The sequence below is a fragment of the Coturnix japonica genome, chromosome 8 (genome assembly GCF_054131305.1).
Source record: "Coturnix japonica strain WE chromosome 8, WE-NBRP24, whole genome shotgun sequence".
Taxonomy (NCBI): Eukaryota; Metazoa; Chordata; class Aves; order Galliformes; family Phasianidae; genus Coturnix; species Coturnix japonica.
The window spans coordinates 20,608,234-20,627,790 of record NC_140670.1 but is presented as its reverse complement, the minus strand read 5'-3'; the positions used below and the strand labels follow the sequence as shown (position 1 = coordinate 20,627,790).

At 37.2% G+C, this 19,557-nt stretch overlaps 1 protein-coding gene across 3 annotated transcripts in view; it reads left to right on the top strand.

The window, feature by feature from the left end:
• LOC107316088 (adhesion G protein-coupled receptor A2) overlaps nt 1–14,477 on the top strand; it is a 247,657-nt gene extending 233,180 nt beyond the window's left edge. For 2 of the 3 annotated variants that reach the window (XM_015867228.3, XM_085555213.1), the window contains 2 exons: nt 7,112–7,207; nt 10,326–14,477. In XM_015867228.3, coding sequence (XP_015722714.2) covers nt 7,112–7,207; nt 10,326–11,547 — 1,318 coding nt within the window. In that variant the 3' untranslated portion in view covers nt 11,548–14,477. The remainder of the gene's footprint in view (nt 1–7,111; nt 7,208–10,325) is intronic. The other variant, XR_014948908.1, reaches the window with a different exon arrangement.
• Nucleotides 14,478–19,557: the final 5,080 nt, after the last annotated feature.

Sequence of the window (19,557 nt, the reverse complement as noted above, 5' to 3'; positions counted from 1 at the left end):
AATTTGGCTCCCTCTGGCACTGTGGGCAAAGGTCATGCCCTTCATATAAGATCATTTATTTATATAAGAGAGGAAGGAAAAGAAGGCATGAATTTAGAAGAGAATTACTGTATCCTCCCTGGAGATATTTTCAAGGAGTTCCTGTATTCTTTTTTCACTGTCTGTTTGCACACATCTGTCTTGAATGTTCATCCAGGCAAAGCTAAGAACAGGCCACCTGGGTCTGCCAATGCACTCCCAGTCTTCATGAAATCAATTGCTGGGTCATGTATATCTTCTGAATAATTCCACACATGTACAGGAGGGGGGGAAAAAAAAAAAAAGAAAAAGAAAGAAAAAAAAAAAAAAAAAAAAGAGTGAGAGAAAACCCAGAAAATATAACTAAGAATATTATTCTCCAGAAAATGGGCAGTTTCACGTGTCTCCTTTGAAACTCATGAAACCAAAATGATTCAGCTGTAATGTGGTAATTTAGCTCATAAAAAAACAAAGTCTCAGAATAACTCTTTAATACAAAACAAAAAACAAACTCAGATTTTGATGCCAAACTATCATATGAAAGTTGGAAGATTCAAGAAGTTGTGTTAGTGAATAAATATTTTGATGACATAAAGTACTATTAAGGAAATATTATTTCAAAATTTACCTATGGGAGAACTTAGGCCAGAAACCTCTTTAAGTGACTTTCATATCTGATCCGAATTTAAATATATTTCCTCCTCTTAGTGGCATCAGTTGATTCCTTTTGCAGGCTTAATGAAATATTACTTAAAGCAAAACCAAAGAAATCCATACTTTCTCTTCACCGTTCAATGTGATTATACTGACAATCGTTCAGTAGGGTTAGTAATATACATAGCTATATAACTATATATATACCTATGGCAATAAGATTAATAAATATATATAAATTAGGTGTTAAATATCATCACTATTTTTGCATGTTTTGCTTTTCATTTCACTTTCATATCATATAAAATAGCATTGTCATATATAGGCTGTTAGAATTTCTTGTGTTGATGAGGGTTGATAGGTTAATGATTCTTTTTTTCCCTCTGAAAGTCAGAAGGACATCTTGATGGTAATTGACTTTCTAAAGGTGTACTGCAATGCTCAGTGAAGCAGTTGTGTTTGATTCAGTAGGCTGGAACTGCAAAATTATTTCAGCTAACAGCTCTATGTCAAATGCCTGGAAAAATGAAGTAGAAATGAATTGTTCAGAAAAAGAGTATCAGCCATTTTGCTACTAGAAATTAACTGTGGAAACAGAATTGAAAAATCTGATGTGAATTCTAGGGATGAAATGATTGTGCAAATAGAAAATAGCCAAAATGTATTGGAAGGATGAGGCTTTCACTTAGCTGCTTTTTACTTTTTTTTTTTTTTTTTTTAATCCAAACATATGAAACAAAATTTTCTCTCTGAGCTCTACTTTTAAAATATAATAGATAAAAATATACAGAAATGTCTATGTAGGTTGCTCTGAAAATAATTTAAAAATATAAATTTTCCTCCTTTAAAATTTAGAGTTAGGGTACCATGGTTAGGCTGCGGTTGGACTTGATGATCTTTAAGGTCTTTTCCAACCTGGGTAATTCTATGATTCTATGATAGAATCATTCGATTGGAAGGGACCTTCAAATGTCATCTAGTCCAACACTATCTGGGAATAAGATTTTTTAAAAAAATGACTGGTTTTTTTTGTTTGTTTGTTTGTTTGTTTTTTTCTTTAAGGTTCACTTTCAAAGCCATCTCATTTTTACAGATTCTTTTTATTTTATTTAAATTCCCAGGAAAAAGAGTTATGAAATGATCTGATGCATTAAAAAATCAAGAAGAATAATTTGAAAATCAGGCTTGTGTATGCTTCAGCGTTCTACAGAACAGCTACTTATCTGTCTGCCTGCCTGCAGGGTACTTGAACTGTGGCATCTGTTTAGCTCAGAAGTTAATGACCATTTTCTATATGGATTATTTTCAGAAAGATGTTAAAATCAAATTCCAGCTCAAGGAAAAATGGAGAACTCTTGCAGTGATATCTTTTTTTTATTTCCATGTTTATTTTGCAAGAGGCTAATAGATTGACATCTCTTCCTACATGACCTGTACCGTAGAAGTGAAACTAAGTAGATCTATATCTGTTTGTACTGGTGAGAAAGAGAGGAGGCAATGGTATCCTTACATATATAACGTGTACTTTAGTAGAGTTGGAAATGTAGAGAGTAATACTTAGAAATGCAGTTTAAGCAATGTGTGCACTAATTGCTACTTGGGGCTAGTAAATAACTTACTTGTCCATCACTGTTCTGCAGCAAAAAATATATAAATATATCTTCAGCAATAAGGTTAAGCCCACAAAGCCAAGGTCTCATGCAGTTTCGAGCACAGAAATAATTAATTCATAGGTAGAGAGAAAAGCCAGACACTTGAGCAAGAAATTAATCGCTGGATAGAACTCTCTTTTCGCTCAGTGGCTTACTGTGTAATAGTTATGGAAATAAACTTAGAAGAATATCCTGTATGTTAAGATAGTAGAATTGATGCTGCCTGCAGGGTATTGCAATCATTCTAGCTGACATTATCCTGTTTCTCTCAGATTGACTCTGTAGCTCCCAGTATTTTGTAGCAGCGTTTGCCTTACAGAAGGAGCTTTTGCTGAAAAGAAGCTGGAAAATAGTAAGCTGTGATGTCATCAGGGAGACATCCCCCTCCCCCCTCCCCAGCAGTGTCTGCTTGTATTGAGGATTTTGGGGGGTTTATGTCACTGCATGTAATGAAAAATATGGTACTTATTGGTCTCAGGTGGCTGCAGCAGAACTTAGGGGTTCCCTCCCTCTCCTGTTCAGTGAGTTTGGTTCCTCCCTTCACAAATTACTGCAGACCATTTGAGTGTGCCTGCACAGCCTGCCTTTCAGGCCTTAGATGTTGCCCACATTGCAGCTGAGAGGTGCAAGTGCAGCACACAGAAGCCTAGCAGAGAATCTCTAATCTAATTAGCTCAAATAACAACATTAGTGAAGATGTGATAGAATGAGCTTCAGTAAATAAATGTACACTGATGTGAAAGCCTGCTAGGAATCCTCAGGACATCCCTGGGTGGCCTGAAACAACAATACACAAATTTTTAAAACTCTTCCCTAAGGCTATTGAAGCAACAGCTTGGCAGTTACTTCAAAGCCCCAAATCACCCCACAGTCTTGCCTGTAAAACAATGCTGAAATATTATATAAATAAACTGCTTGTCAAGATCAATTTTTAGTTGTAAAAAGCTTTAATTTCCTCCCCATTGTTTACCAGTCTTTAAAGATCTGTGCACATGGCTATCTCAATAACAGCCAAATCCTGTGTTCACTGGCTCCATTGTAACAGTCAGATCTGTCAAAGCAGACTTCTCCAACCAGCCCATCTTCTGCTGCTGCCTACAGCATTTTGTTACTGGTAGCCTGAGTATCACCCTTCACTTTTCTTGAGTGGTAGAAGAGTAACACAAGTTGATGAAATTGGCTCTGAGTCCCAAGTTACTGCGTGTTCTTTTGTGGAGAAGACAGCTGACTGGCTTAATAAGACAAATAAAATGATCTCCTAAGTCCCACAGCTAAGTCACTATGTTGCAGGTGTACAACCAGGGCTTGGATAGGGTTCATTTGAAATATTTTTGTATGCTTTAAAAAAATCAGTGAAGGCAATTGGAAGATAAAATCCGTGTACTGCAGCAAAGGCTGTAGATCTTTAAAGCTTTTAAACCAAGAGTCATGAGAGGGAATAGTAAATATAAGTTAGGCAAATAGAATTGGAAAATGACTTCTTTTTTTCTTTTTTTCACAATAAGAAAACAAAATTATTTTGGGGGGAAAAAGATGGTGGAAAAACATTTATTTGCTCAATCTACGAGATTCATCTTTAGTGTACTGCTTATTATATTATTTCTGAATAAGCATTACTTAACAGGAGCATTACCCATTACACTTGCAGCAACAGCAGCAGATCTCATTGTCTCTCCATTTACAGCCCTCAACAAGGACCAATTTGACATATCTGGAATATTTGCTCAATGTATGCACTCAGTCAGCTCTAAGTGAAATACCATGGGACATTAATGCTAAGGTTGCAGAGGGGACAGTGCACACAGGCTCATCCTCTGGTAATCAGGCTTGTAGGGAGTAACAGGCAGATATTCACTGGCAAGGCTTCAAGAGTATTGGGAGGGATAAGAGCTTAATTCTTGCTCCTGCATGAATCTCTGGAGAGGCAAACCCAGTTTCTTGGGCTTGGAGACAAAGTCCTGTATGCCGCAATTTCCCTGATCCCTTCCTTTAGAGTAATACAGAAGCACTTTGTGTTTAAACATAGGAGGAGAATTAAGTGCTCTCACTCTGAAACAGGCTTTCTGCATGACCTTGAACACATGATGTCTCCTTGCTTGTTTTTCTTATCTGTACAGCAGGAAAAATGTTTACTGGCCACTTGGGGATCCATGTGGCTAGATTAATTATTGTTATAAAGCACTTTGTTTCTCTCAGGTAAAAGGTTTCCTACAGGTATGATCTCTAGCTACTTAGTGACTTAGTGTTTACGTTTCCTTCACTTTTTATTCATACCCTATCAATTTTAACTTCGCTAATGACCTCATCTATGTATGAAAGAAGAAACTGGGAAAAACTAATGACTGTGTTAGTTAGATTGCATATGTTTTGGTCTAAATTTCTTTATTTTAAGTATACTTCCACACAATTAACACCTGTATGGATTTTCATGAACCACATTTCTCTTCTTCGGTGACTTTTTATTATGATCTTATCTCCTTTATATACTGTCTAGGGTAGCCATGAGCCCATACAAATGGACAAGACTTTGCACTTCTACCCTTACATTTTCTTCCATTTTCTGTTTGATCTATTTTAATACCATTCCTCTTGTTCACTTTTCTTCTATTTGGCAGTTGTTTTTGCCCTTCACCCTTCAAGAATCACAAATCCACCAAGGAAGAATCATTTGTACACACTGTCATTTCTATTCACTATGTCACTTTTTTCTGTTTTGTTTTTTGCAATGAGACAGGGGAGGCAGTGTGCTGTGCTGGATATCAGTGCAGTGTACCTTGGGTGCTCTGAAACCCTATGTCATTTGTAGAATGTATTTTCTTTCCCTTAGTTACAAGAAAGGGCAGAAATTTGGCTAGGGTTTGCCATGTTTTTGAAGTGCTGTATAGCTAAGTGCTTCCAGAACATCTGATGCTACTGTTATCATCTACAGCAGGCTGCTGAAAGTGTGAGCTATGAAGGAGGTTATCTAATACCCCAATACAGGCTTCTTTGAGACTTTAGATAAAGATATGATTAAACTGTATGTATCCAATTTGTAGAAAGTGGCTGCACTGCAAGAAATGAAATTATAGATTGCATTGTAGGTAAATTCTATGGTGTAATCACTTCAGAAGGGTTTGAAGTACAGTTTCCTATGCTTGATTCTATACTATTTTTCTGCTCTTTACTATTTCTTAAACAAATTGGAATTAAAGTTTCTATGCCTCATTGCTTACCCTAGTCATTTCCTGAAGTTTCAAAAAATGTCATTGAGCATGTCTTTGTTAAAAATAATAATAAGCTGTTAGGCTAGCTTATTCAGTACACTCAAGTCAAAAGATACTTGCAATCACTGAATGAATGGGTTTTATAAGGATGCGGCTTGTTCATTGGAATTTGTTGAGCTCTACAGAATAAGCCAAGTTTGAAGAAAACGTATATATTTAATGACTTTGAAGTTATAGAAACCGAAAGGATTTTTGATGAATGTGGAGCATGATTTTCTCTGCTCTGTTTGCAGCTCAGATCATTAGGACAGCGATTGACTGAAAATGTTAAAGTAACATTTTCTGAAGTTTAGCTTCAAATTCTGCTTCTCAGTGAAATGGTGGCAAGAAGTTAAGACATTTTTAACACTGGGTTTTACTTAAATGGTCGAGATTACTATGTCTCTATTTCTGTAAAGATCCTACCTTGCAAGGACTGAAATTTAGGAATTTTTGTATTGCATTTTAGCAAACTCTTGGATAGATTCTGGGGAGCATGTGTCCCATATGTCATCAAGTTCTTAGCCCTTTGGGGCAGCATAATAGCAGTGACTGGGAAGTGTTTATATCCTTGCCTAATGTTTCCTGCAGCAAAGTGCCTTGAAAAGAAGCAAATTTTGTCTACCAAGAGAAGTGCATAGGTTGAAACAGAAAATAAGTGGGGATGTTCAGAGAACTGGCTGAGCTTCTAGGTACAGTGAAACATTTCCCTGTTGTCTCTGAGCAGCATGCCTCCCAGCTTTAGTGTCACATGTGCCAGGGACCAGTGCTCTCCACCTTAGAGACCACAGTGGTACAAGTGCTGTGCTCCATGAATAATTCTGTGCCTTGCTTATGTAAATGGAAAATATGATGACGGTATGTAATGCTGCATTTGAAACAGAAATGCAGGATGCCAATTTCAGTGAGACAACTCCTAGGACTTCAGTGTAACCTAACAATGATATACTGGGATGACTGCTGCTGCCAACCCTCCTAATTGCTCTAGATCACTCCTCTGTTCAGAAAATCTTTATTCATTTATTTATTTGCACAGTGGATTGCCCCTTCCCTCTTCTATTTCATTCACTGTATTTCTCTTGGAAAAAGGCTAAACTGTAGATAGATATCTGATTATCTCAATACATATACTTACATTTTTGATAAATTTTAAATACAAATACCCAGATATGTGAGTAAATATTTGTATTGGGAATTTGGTTTTTTTTGTTTGTTTGTTTGTTTGTTTTCATTAGACAAGGCATTGTTCTTATGATTGTGTAAGTAACCACACTTTCTAAGGATTTACCAATCAGTTAAGAGATTTTGAAAAGTGGGTCCGCTTAAATATTAAATGTTAAGCTGTTCTTTTGGTTTTGTAAAGTACAGTGCTTATTGCGATGGTGCTTTATTTATGCTTTTCTGGGTTTAGAGATATCTATCTGTAGTGTTTCAGTCAATACTGTATACTCAAAAAGCTTCAGAAAATAATGACTGTTTAAAAAAAACATTATTCAGCTACAAGGCAGGAAAATTAAAATATCACTTCTTATCTCTCAACAGATTTTATCTGATTAGTGGTGGAGTTCCTTTCATTATATGTGGGATTACAGCAGCAACCAATATCAATAATTATGGGATTGAAGGCAATGCACCATAGTAAGTACAAAATATTATCATAAATCTTTTAAGAAAAACATTTTTTTATTCTTCTTATGCTGATAAATGTAACTGACATCATAAAGTATACAGACATGCCACTTGGGATTGTATTTAATATGAAGTTTTATGGGTTAATAGCTATGAAAGAAATATCTTAATCTGAGGCTTGCTGCATCACTCCACCAATTTCATTCCATTGTGGTCAATAGAATCACTTCTCATTTATAGAATCGCTTATCATTTATACCTCAATAAGTGAGTGGATATTAAAAATTGACTAAGGGATGGCATATTTAATGGGGCCACTAATTAACTTAATGAATTAAAAGTATTTAATTATCTACCTTGAATCGATATTTTCCAGGTAACTTATTTGAAGTAAGTTTTAAATACTTGCTTCAAAAAAGGATATATAAAAAGCCCTTTTTCTTCTCTTGAAAACCAATAATTTTTTATTTGCGTTGTAAGGAAATTTTCCAGTCACAATGTCTTTCAATCACGAGATAGCACTCTCATTTACCAGCATATTAGTGTTTAGTATACCTCCACAAGCTGTTCAGGCATCGTGTTGTTATTAATTCTTGGCGTGAAACATGTTATATTAATGAACTGCAATAAGTCTCTCCATAAAATCATGGCAGAAAGTGAAGATAAATACATTCTATGTGAATGATCAACAAGGCAATGACTGATGCACTAATGGCTATATGAGTAAACTGCCAGTGTCTTGTTGCTAGTGCTCTGGTGGATGTTACTCTTGGTTACTTCTTTGAACATCTACTGTAATGCATTTGAAAATAGTTATATTCTGGATGAGAAAAGTGGAAACTGAAACAGAATGCCTTGTAACTGAGTATTTGGCTTCTTAGAAGTATTTTATTGGTAATCAAAGTTTAAATTCTGGTAATAAATTAGTGCATACAGTGGCTAACAGTTTCCTCTGCCTGTGACCCAATTCACATTCATTGAGTTATCCAATCACTTATAATCAACAGTATATTAAAAGACTCAGATGATTTGGCACAGATTACAGGGGTTATACTTCTCTAATCATACTAATCATAGCCAATCAATACCTGGTAACAGTCTACTGAAAACAAGGCACAGGTGACAGCTGTCTTTATATTCGGGTAAAAAAAAAAACAAACATCAAATTCAACAGCAGCATTGTTTTATGACTTTCTCATTTTTAATAGTATTAGCACAGAAAAAAATGTAGATGCACAAACTCAAACCTTTTTATTTTAACACAGTTGATTTTTGAAGTGATCCACAGTGAGATTTCACTTGAAATAAGAACACCCCAAGAGACTGTTGCACTGGGGGCATTCCATTTTCCACTTTGCATCAAATATGCAGCATTCAAATGTACTTCAAGTATTCACATAGCTTTGTGCTCTGTCCTTATTCAATTAAATATAGGTGGCAACTTACCTATCTTTTCAAAGATGTATTTCTGGAAGCTTTTAATGTGCGTGTCTGACAGCAAAATATGCTCCATGGAGTGTTTCTAAGTTCATTAATAAATGGATGTATGTTTTTGTTTAACGTTCAGTTTTAAAATAAATACTTATATATATTATCATTTACACTGCAGTTTCTTGTACTGAGTACCCATTGGGACTGCATCTTCTTTAGCTGTGAGGTTCATAGCCTGAGAAATAAACTCATTCTGCCATTTTTAGAGTAATAGTAGATGATTCCTGGCTTGACAGGAATGTGATATCAGAAGGTTCCTCGCTACTTTGGAGGGACTGTGACCAATCACCGATGTCTAAATGAATATGAAGTATCTCACAGTGCCACTTTTGGAGCTGGAATGGATCGTGACAGATCACCTCACCTGTCCTTCTGACCCAGTGGAAAATTAACTGTATTCAAACCATTCCTGACAGTTGTTTATCTGCAGTTTTTTAAATGCTCCTATAAGGCATATACCACACTTTATTCCAAGAGCTTGTTATCCTAATTATCCTAGCTAGAAAACTTTTTGAAATATATTTTTTTAATTTTTTTCTGAAGTTTAAGCTCATTGCTTCTTCTTGTAGTCTAGCAGCTCTGGAAAGTAAATTCTCTTTCTAGCAATGCATACACAATTTATTATATAAAAACCTAAAAGCAGCCTGTAACAATGGTTAAAAGCTGATCACAAAGAAGTTTAAATGCTAGGCAAGTATTTATTCTTCCTCTACCTCCAACCCAACTTCTCTCAGGGTCCATCTGGGATTTCAACAGCCAGAAGTGTTTTCTTCTACAACTTTTACCTTGTTAGATCACTCACTAGTAGGACAGTTCTGTAAGACTGCAGCTAAATTATGCAGCTGACTGACGCTTATTCAGCCCATACTGGCATGTGAACTACTTTGAACTATTCTGAAACAGTTACGGTTGTATTAGTCGAAGCCTAGAAAATAATAATTTATGCTACGATATGCCAGCAGTGCATCACAAAAAGACCTTAATTTTTTTTAATGGCATTCAAGTTGATATAAATTAACTCCCTGGAATTTCAGAAACTGCTGTGAACCCAGAAATGCCGTGTATCTTTTGGACCTGCTTGCTGTGGAGACTGCAACTAGAACTTTTTTCAGTAGCCTCTTGTTGCTCCAGCTGTTCTCTACTTCAGCATCAAGAAAATTCCTTAAGAACTGTCTTCGAGCCTAAGAATTTGAATCAATGTTAATTGGTACAAACCACTGAAATCTGAAAATTTCTGTTGCTTACATAAATTGTATGAAGTATGCTTCATTTGCTTTTTATCAAAGTATTAGATCTGACATTTTTAATAGTGGATAAAGGGTTGACATAAATATCTCAGAATTCAGTGTAATTCTAGGTTCTACACTGATCTATATTTTTTTGAAATTTACATCTTTAATATGTTCTGAATTATAGTAAATGTTTTATTCTATTGAAAAATATGAAAGTTGTTGTCATGGTTTAACTGATATTAAAGACATACTTTAGCTCCACAACAAACCTATCCAAACTTCTAAGGTACTGTCACAGCCATATATGACAGCAAGAAAGCTCAGTTTCACTTCACTATGTTGTCTAGCACATCTAACTTGAGCCACAATATGTTCTTGACTCTCTCTCTTTCTGTTGTTTCCAGTTGCTGGATGGCATGGGAGCCTAGTCTTGGTGCTTTTTATGGGCCAATAGCATTCATTGTGCTAGTTACCTGTATTTATTTTCTCTGCACATACATTCAACTGAAGCGCCATCCTGAACGCAAGTATGAATTAAAGGAAAGGACAGAAGATCCGCAGAGAATGCCAAGTACTGAGGTGGGCCACGGTCACATCACAGATGCTGCGCCCATCCCCCAGGCAGCCTGTTCCATGATTTCTTCTTCCTTACTGGAAAATGAGCATTCATTTAAGGCTCAGCTTCGAGCTGCAGCATTTACTTTGTTCCTGTTTACTGCCACCTGGACCTTTGGAGCACTTGCAGTATCTCAAGGTCATTTCTTGGATATGATATTTAGCTGTCTTTATGGAGCCTTCTGTGTGACCTTGGGGCTTTTCATCCTGATCCATCACTGTGCAAAACGAGATGATGTGTGGCATTGCTGGTGGTCCTGTTGTCCATCTAGGAGAAACACCTATTCTGTCCAAGTTAATGTACGCCCAAAGGTCAATGTCAATGGGGACACTCAAGTTCATGCACCTTGTCTTCAGGAATCACCATGTCCCAACAAATCAGCTGTGTTTAATCATCCAGCTGCTAGCCACTGCAAACTTACTAACCTCCAAGTGGCTCAAAATCACGTTAACTGCCTTTCTCCTGTGACACCATGTTGTGCAAAAATGCACTGTGACCATCTACTTGATGATGAAGCTCATATTCATGTCCACAACGAAGGAAGCTTCAGACCCAATATGCACATTCATAGATGTCTGAAAAGCAGAACTAAGCCACGTTATTTCAGTCGGCATAGATCTGCAGGTGAAAGAGAATACGCCTACCATATTCCTTCAAGTATTGATGGCAGCATCCACAGTTCACATACAGACAGCCCCCACAGTACACATGACAGCCAGTCGGGTCACCGAAGGGCCTGCTGCTCCAAAAGCGATCCATATCCTACTGTCAACCAGCCCGAAAGTAGTGATGCAAGTACTGTCATATATAGTTGTACTAAAATGCCAGAAAGTGACACTGTGCACCATCCAGCTCATTTTGAAATGCATCCACGGACACAGTCATTGCCGTTTAATACAACAAATCATAACGGAATTCTCAAGGGAAATGTGCACGAAGCCATGATATACAGCTCAGATAGTACAGGAAATATCAAAACTGGCCCTTGGAAAAATGAAACTACTGTGTAGTTCATGGGCCACCATAATGTCTTTTCTCCACCTAAACCATGGTTACCTTTTATTTGAAAGTAAATAAGATGATATAGTTGTGTAGTTCATCTGCAAATTGTACAGCCTTTCCATCTTTATTCCCATTTTCATAATGAGAGTATAAAAAGAGAGATAGCGAGTTTTAAAAGTGAATTTATTTTTAAAAGAAAGTTATAAAAATATTCTGAAAGATAATTAGAAGATAAAGTGTAGACAACTGAATAAGAGAGGCAATATCCTTTTGTTGCACAGAACATTTATTTAGAAATACATTGTTGTCATTCATTATTCTCACTTTTGTTCTGTAGTAATTTCAGACAACTTTTATAAGCATATCAGCATCTTAAACTTTTACTTATTTATTTTTGTAGCAGAATATTATTACTGTGCCATGGATTTTAATCAGAAGTGACTGTGGTAGAAATGATAAACAGGATTTTATAAAATTACAGCTTTTTAGAAGTACAAAAGTGATACTGCCTCTAATGATCTTCTGTAGCATATGGCCTGTAAAGTCGTGTAATGTACAGTCTCTGTTATGTCCTTTTTCTTGTTGGAGAGAAGTGCTAGGTAATGTCTCTGTTACATCTATGGTGCTGTATTGGTTGTATTTTGCATGACATATGTCAGGATATACCATTTGCTGTTTTATAGTGTTACATGTGTTTAAAAAAAGAACCAAAAAAAAAGTGTTGTATAAGGCTGTGAAAAACCCTGTTGATATTAATCTAGAGCATTATAAATCTACAGGAAAAAAAAAAAAAGAAAAAACAAAAAAACACATCACTGCACTAGTTTAAGTGGCACAATCCTTCATATAAGGTTATATGATAGCTTTGATAAGGGTCCACTCTAATGTCTTTACAGAGCATGCACTACTCATAGTATGTGACACTGTGCGGTGTAATAGCAATCGTCTCAACAAGTTTTACACTCCTTTGTAAAGTATGCCTTTTGAACAAATCTGTAAGCTGTTCCACAGTAACCCTTCCACATCTGTTAAGGTAGAGCAGTTTTATCATTAACTCTTTGAGGACTACAGTTATTTTCTTAAAAGTAGCTTATTCTAATTCAGAGACTGTAAATATGATGTTGTCTATTTAGTTACATGCTAAATGTAGTCCAGAGTTGCCAGGAAAGAGAAGGTTCAATCATACGCCAGAACCACACCTTATTAATTTCATCTCTTGCTTTCTAAAAATCCGTTTCCTCTACTAGCAAGTTTCAAATTGTCTTCATTCTTTAATGCAAATTTGACCTTCAGTGAACTTCTTTATGTTCATGATTTCTGCTTAACTGTAGGGCACCCCAGGGTCAGTAACATTCTCTATTAACAAGGCTTAACAAGGCTTCCTATGACAGGGAATTTTTTTCATGTTTCCATGAACATCTGGACACAAAGCATCAACTCACAGTTCAGAACTACGTCCTTATTTGAAATAAAATGGGTTTTTTCATATAGGAATGGTGCAGAATAATAATGGACCACACAAAGTGAATAGGAACATAGAGCTGAGAGAGAAATGTCTGCAGTGAAAAGTGAGCAGTGCACCCATAAATAAGAGAAAAAGCACAATTCTGTATGGCCACAAGAGAAAGTTTGCTCTCATGTCTTAACACAGGCTTACGTAATTGTCACATTGCTGCAGAGAGGAAATAGAAAAATTCCTAGAAAGGTCATCAGTCTGTGATTCTCTGTGCATATTTTGCAGAAATCTTCACGTACTTCCACCTATTTGTTGGGTTTTTTGTTGTTATTTTAAATTCAGAGGAGTTTATTAGTCTCTACCTTTTATTTTTATTTCTTTTTTTTTTAGTATGTAGGAATGCATTTCCTAATAGTGTACATAAAGATGACAATGATAATTGTTATAATGTTCTAAAAACATGTAAGTCAGATGAATGTGTTCTGCAGTGTTGCAGGTGGGAATTAGTACTCAAAGGGTTAATGCTCAGTATCTGAGTGCAAGAAATCTTGTTTTTCTGTATTTTTGTAAATTTGAAATATATATTGTAAACTCCAGCAGTGCAATGTATCCATCTCAGATTGTGTATTTTTAAAAGGTGACCAAGAAGAATGCACTAGGTGGTTGTCTAGTTTTAAGCCAATAGACAATAGATTCATGACTGCTTCTTTAGCTAATACAAAACAAAACAACAACAACAAAAAAGAATTGCCTGAGCTTTATTATGTATATGCTGTATATGCTTGGACTGTCTCTAAACTCAAATACAGTATTTTTCTTTGTTTGCATAATGAAATATTTTCTGTTCAGTAATTATTTTCTTTTCATCTTACTTTTACTCATTTCACATTGACAGTGAACCCTAAGCAAGCATAGACATAACGTGAAATACCACTTCTCTGTGTCTCAGCACTATGTATATGTATATTCTGTACTAGCAAAATCCTAGGAGGTCTGTAGACCATTATGCAAAATGTTCCACACACACACACACAGCCAAGTGACATACTCACTCTGCAAGAACCCACTCAGTGAGCTCCTCTATTCAGCTTGTGTTTTAATCACCTCTGTTATTTCGTCTGAGAGGCTTGTTCAGTCATCGTAATGGCTAACAAAAGAGTAAATAGGTGCTGCTTTCCACAGAATATCTTGTGTGATAAAACTCTCTGGAATTCGAACGTAAAATATTAAAACACTTTTCTTATGTGTTAAAAAATTAATTCAGTGACTATTTCTGGGCTAATTTGGAAGAAATGTGTTATGCAATAATCTGTTTGCATATTATTTTTTCAGAAAATATTCAGTATAACTACGGAGTAGGAGAACATGATATTAAATAAATATAAAAATGTTTTGTAACATCAAATTTGACCAAAATGCTTATTGTGCTTTTGACTTTTTTTTTTTTTTTTTTTTTCCTTACGATAAAGGAGATAATTTCAATGCTTTGGGAGTCTGCCTTTGTTTTATTGTGTGGTTTTGGTCCATTGCAGTCAGTGAGCCATCACTACTTTACCTGATTTTCTTTCCTATAAAGTCAATGAAAAAACAGGACTTTAAGAGATATATTGTCCTGGTAAATTCCTTCTGGACATAAGCATGTAATGTGCTTCAATATCAGCACTAGTTTTGGTAATTCATTTATGACATAAAAATGACTGAACAGACTTTTACCATTCACTTTCTGTCTGACATTAAACAGGAGAAATTTCATCCACAAAAAGATAATTTCTGGAGAACAATGCAACCAACAGAAATGTGAAGTCATTATTACAAAACCATGAGGATAAAAATAGGCCCTGGTGCTGTATGCAGTGTTCTCTGGGTATAGAAATGACCAAGTTTGAGATCTTCAACCTGACTCCATTTTAAATCACAGAGACTGCACACAAGAGAAACTCATACCCAGCCTCATTAAAAGAAATTATTTTAAGTCAGCTTACCTACAATGTCTGGTTTGCTGGAATGAGAGTGAAAGAGCAAAACAGATTTTGTGATCAGAAAAGCCTGAGTTAAGCTCTGTCACAAAGCTGCTTTAGGTTCACTGCATGCAGTAACCAGGCCGGTAACCTTTTTAACATAGCATCTTTGTTATATGGAAACACAAGGAAGGAAGGAGGGTGTGATTCTGTCTGTGAAGGAGATCGCCCACAATCTCTCTGAGCTTTTTTTGCCTTTGCCAAGGAACATCAGGCCTATAAAGGTATGAGCAGCTCAGCAGCTTTGCAGAAATGTAGAAGTCCTGTAGCAGCATCCTCTAGTTCACAGAGAAACTGTACGTGGCAGCTGGATCATTCAGGATCCATCAGGCTGACTGGCTTTAGTTAAGCAATTTGTTAGTGGCAACTTGGTGCTCTAGGCATTTCTTAGCCACTTAGTTAACTGCTAAGAAGGGAGCTTTTGGTTTGGATTTCCTTCTGCTTCACTGAAAATTTAGAGCTTGGTTGGACATTTTTTAATTAGAAATTTAATTGCTAAGAAGAAAACTTACGCTACTGATCACTATGACTACAGAAATCTTCCTTTTTTATTCCCTTATTACTAGTTTTGCCAAAGTGCAAGTTAATATGTAGTTACTTACCTGACCAGTCTATTATTTGGATTTTCAGAAGCCAAACAAGCATCAAATCAAGGATGGTGTTACAGGGCTCAGTTTTCTCTGCGAGGATGGTTGAAATCTGGTTTGTAAGCTCTAGAGCAGTTCATCTTCAGATATCATGCCTTAGGGTTGTGCAGCTGGTTGTGCCTGAGAGGTAATGTTTTTTTTGTAAACATGGTGTCTGTGTACCCCATAGGTACTTCTGTCTCTTTGCATCTTGATCTGTTTGAGCTCTGTGTTGCCTTGCAGTCTGAACAGCAAAATGACTGACTGTTCCCATCAGTCTGTCACTCGGCTCCAGCTGTTCCCTGAAGCTGCAGTGAACTATTGAGCAAGATTGTCCAGTGAGGTCAGTGTTTTCATTTATTCCTTTATTCATTTCACATTGTACTCAGCAACACCTGAGGAAGGCAGCAAGAGGTGCTTATTGTAGGTTTAAGGGAGAAATTTGGGAGAAGAGAAAGCAATGAAATCTGGTGGGGTTTAATCATGATCCGTATTCTTCTCATAGGACTTCTTTTTGTTAGCCTATTTGTTGCTGAGCTGTGAGCACTCACAGTCATTTATTCCTCAATTCTTTCCATTGTAAGTCTTTGTTCTCATTAGAACATAGCTGAAAGTTAGTTGTGTAGCTTGTTTTATACTCTCAGCAGTCACTGCCCTTAGAGTAGTTTAGAGAGTTCAGCTGCCCAAAGGATGTAATGTTTTCAGCAATGAGGCTTCAGGAAAGTGCATTTGTCCACAGCATCTCCTTCTGGTGATATTTGAATGGTTCTGTCTGCAGGGTTAAGGTATTTGAAAACCTTGTGAAGGATGGCTTTTATAAGGGCACAGATTGCTCTTTCTAGATAGTAAGCAGTTGATAATTCTAGCTGCCAGAAATATCTCAGTATACTATCACACTTTCTTCAGATTCATGTGCCATGAGTGGGGCTATGCTCACTGATCACACTTTGCTACAAATTATAGGAATGCTGAATCACTTGGAGGATCTGACTTATAAATGATTGGCTTCAGCTGGAATTAGAATGAAAGGCAGGGAGCCTTGATTCTCTTATCTTTTGCCAAGCTCTCCAGTTTACCTTCCCTTGGAGACACCAAGATAGTAGTATTGGAAGAGGAAAACTGAAGAGATTGAGCTTCTAGCAGTGGGGCTGAGTTGAATAAAACAAGCTAACTAGTAGGAGAGAAACTGGCATGAGCTGGGAACTGCAACAAGCTGGCTTAAGGACCGGTTTACAGCTGGAAGGGAAAGGAGGCTCGCTGTGTTGATAAAAGGAACTGGGAGGTAAGAAAGAAACCGTGACCAAATTAATAATGGGAGAGTGTGGTGAAACAACAGTGTCCATCCTTGTTTCCAAGCTGGATATGTAAGTTAATCTTTGTGATTTCTCTATAGCCGGTAAACATCTGAAAACCCATTAGCAAATTGCCTATTCTCTTATAGTGTTGATCCTCATAATAAATGACAGCATATTAGTGCTGTCAGCTATTCCATTAGCATAAGTGTCAGAAATCTCTGTAATGGATCACAGATGCTCACAGCTGTTGATTAACCAGATAGTGCTTCATGTGCCACATTATAGAATTTCTTTGTCTTTAATGGGCTCTTTCAAAATCCAGGCACTATCACAAAAAAAAGACAACAGTACTGGTGAGGCTTAAAGTCAGACCAAGCAAATTGAGAATGTGATAGAATTAAGGCTGTTTTTGGAACTTTCACTGGCAGCTTGGCTCTGTCTTTTGATGTTGTTTTTAACCTTTTGAGCACACTCTGCTTCCTAAAACCTTGGCTCTGGCTGTCCTTGGCCTTCTTTTCCAAACCCAGATTTTCAACCCTTCCCTGTGCTGAGCACTAGAAACAAGGTAGCTGGGAAGACTTCTTTCCTTTGAGCTTATTCTGTTTTGGGGCTCTTTTCAAAAGGATTTGAGGAGGTGTAGGACTCCAACAGCTCATGCGGATGTAAAGGCTGCCTGCAAATGTCATCTTCCCCTGCAGCAGAGCTGTATCTGGAAATCTTCCTACTAGAATAGATAGCAGAGGCTGCTAAGAAGGGTACCCTTGTATGGTTCTCTGTGCTGCATGTTGTGCTAACTCTAGGAAGTAAGAGGTGGATATGCTTTAATTTTGGGCACCATACAACAGCCTCCCCAAGCCAACACCTGGCTAACAGAAGAGAAAGAGCTTCAGCACAGAAATATGCACCAAAGGTGTGAGCTCCAGGAAGGTCCTCTCCCTCCAAGCATTTGTGCCCCACTGCTGACCTCAAGTCCACTGCCCAAACCAGCAGCTGAGAAGCACTGGGTGCCATAATATGGGATGATGTAAAGATGCCTTATCAGCATGGAGGAATGGTTTCTGTATCTTGTGTAAAACCTACAGAAGCTTTCCCAACACTTATACAGGGGGAGGAAAAAAGCAGGGTGGGGAGAGTTAAGTTACCAGTTAATCTCTACTGCTGGGATAGTAAGGGGACTATTTTAAGAGCAGCAAGAGCTAAACAAACCCCCAGCCATTCTCAGTACAGAAGCCTTAATTCCAGCATTATAACAATGTTGTATTCCACCTGACAGCACAGCACAGGCAACGTGACATACAGTCAAGGACTATAGTACATGGAAAGTAACTGCACTTCACCCACAATGCTCTTCCCCTGGGTAAAAATAAGCTGTACGCAGTTCTGCTGTAGAAATATTTTCTGCATTCTCTGATGCACAGGTGGATTGGTTTAGATTAAGGATCTGTTTGGTTTGGATGTGTAACCAAAATGTTTTTGTAATATTTAGAAACAGAAAGATGCATTTTTATTATTATTATTTCTTGACACAAAAAGCTAATCATCAGTATTACACTGAGATGTTATTTTTCTTCAGTGTTTTTCTAATACAGAGCTGGAGAGCTGCATAGCAGAGCACTGCAACAACAGTGAAAAGTAACCATGGAAAATGGAAAAAATCCCCTTGCTATCAGTGGTTCAGAGCTTTACCTGTAAGGGGCCAATTCCAGATCGTGCATCTGCTTCATTAGCCCGTTCATCTCCTCAGTGTGCTATTAAGGTTCATCTTTCTTAACAAAGCTGGAGAGATCAGAATATGCCAATCAAATTCATTGTGGCTTGAACAGTCTCTGGTATAAGTGGCTTATGTAGTTCATTGTAGACTGTTGCAGGGAAACTGCTGATAGAGACAAAACATACAGGCTGTGATTTCAAAGGCCTTGGAGCTGTAGGATGCGAAATCTTTAGCAGAAGTCATTTTACTTAGACAAAGTAAAAGTAAAATATCTTATGTAGGATATAAGGAGGCTTGAATTTAAATTGGTGAAATGATGAAAGAGACCAACAAAGCAGCATTTTGAACAGCTCAGCACAGGCTATCCCTCCCCGTGTAACCACTGCTAGAGGATGTTTGATTTATGCAGTCTTTAGTCAAACTTTTTTCACTTTAGTTAGGCATAGAGTTGAAATCAGTCTCCATGGGCCCTACACTGAAAGTATAGCAAACAGAAAGGCACAGCATACTGTTCAGAATCCAATCTAAAAATTGGTGAACTGCAAACCTAATTAAATGTGGACTCTCTGTTGTAGGAAGGGACCACATGTCCTGGCATGCATCTATACTGCCAAGGGCCTGGGGGAAATGTGGGTGGCAGTGAAAGGGAAATGGGGCCCAGAGGGGAGGAGGGTGTTGTGATAGACTATCAAATGAGCACAAGTGGCAGCAGAAATGCTGTGGCCACAAGCCTGAGGTGAGTAAAGCAGTGTGTTGAGCTGGGGAGGTAAGCCTGCTCCTGTTATTTTATTAATTCCAAGAAGACATCAAAAGATCAAAGTTTGGGCAGTAGCTCCGAAGGTGAGCTGAAAACTGGAAATATGCTTCAAGCTGAAAGTGTACAATATGTTCAGGTTTTGGGGAAAAAACTCA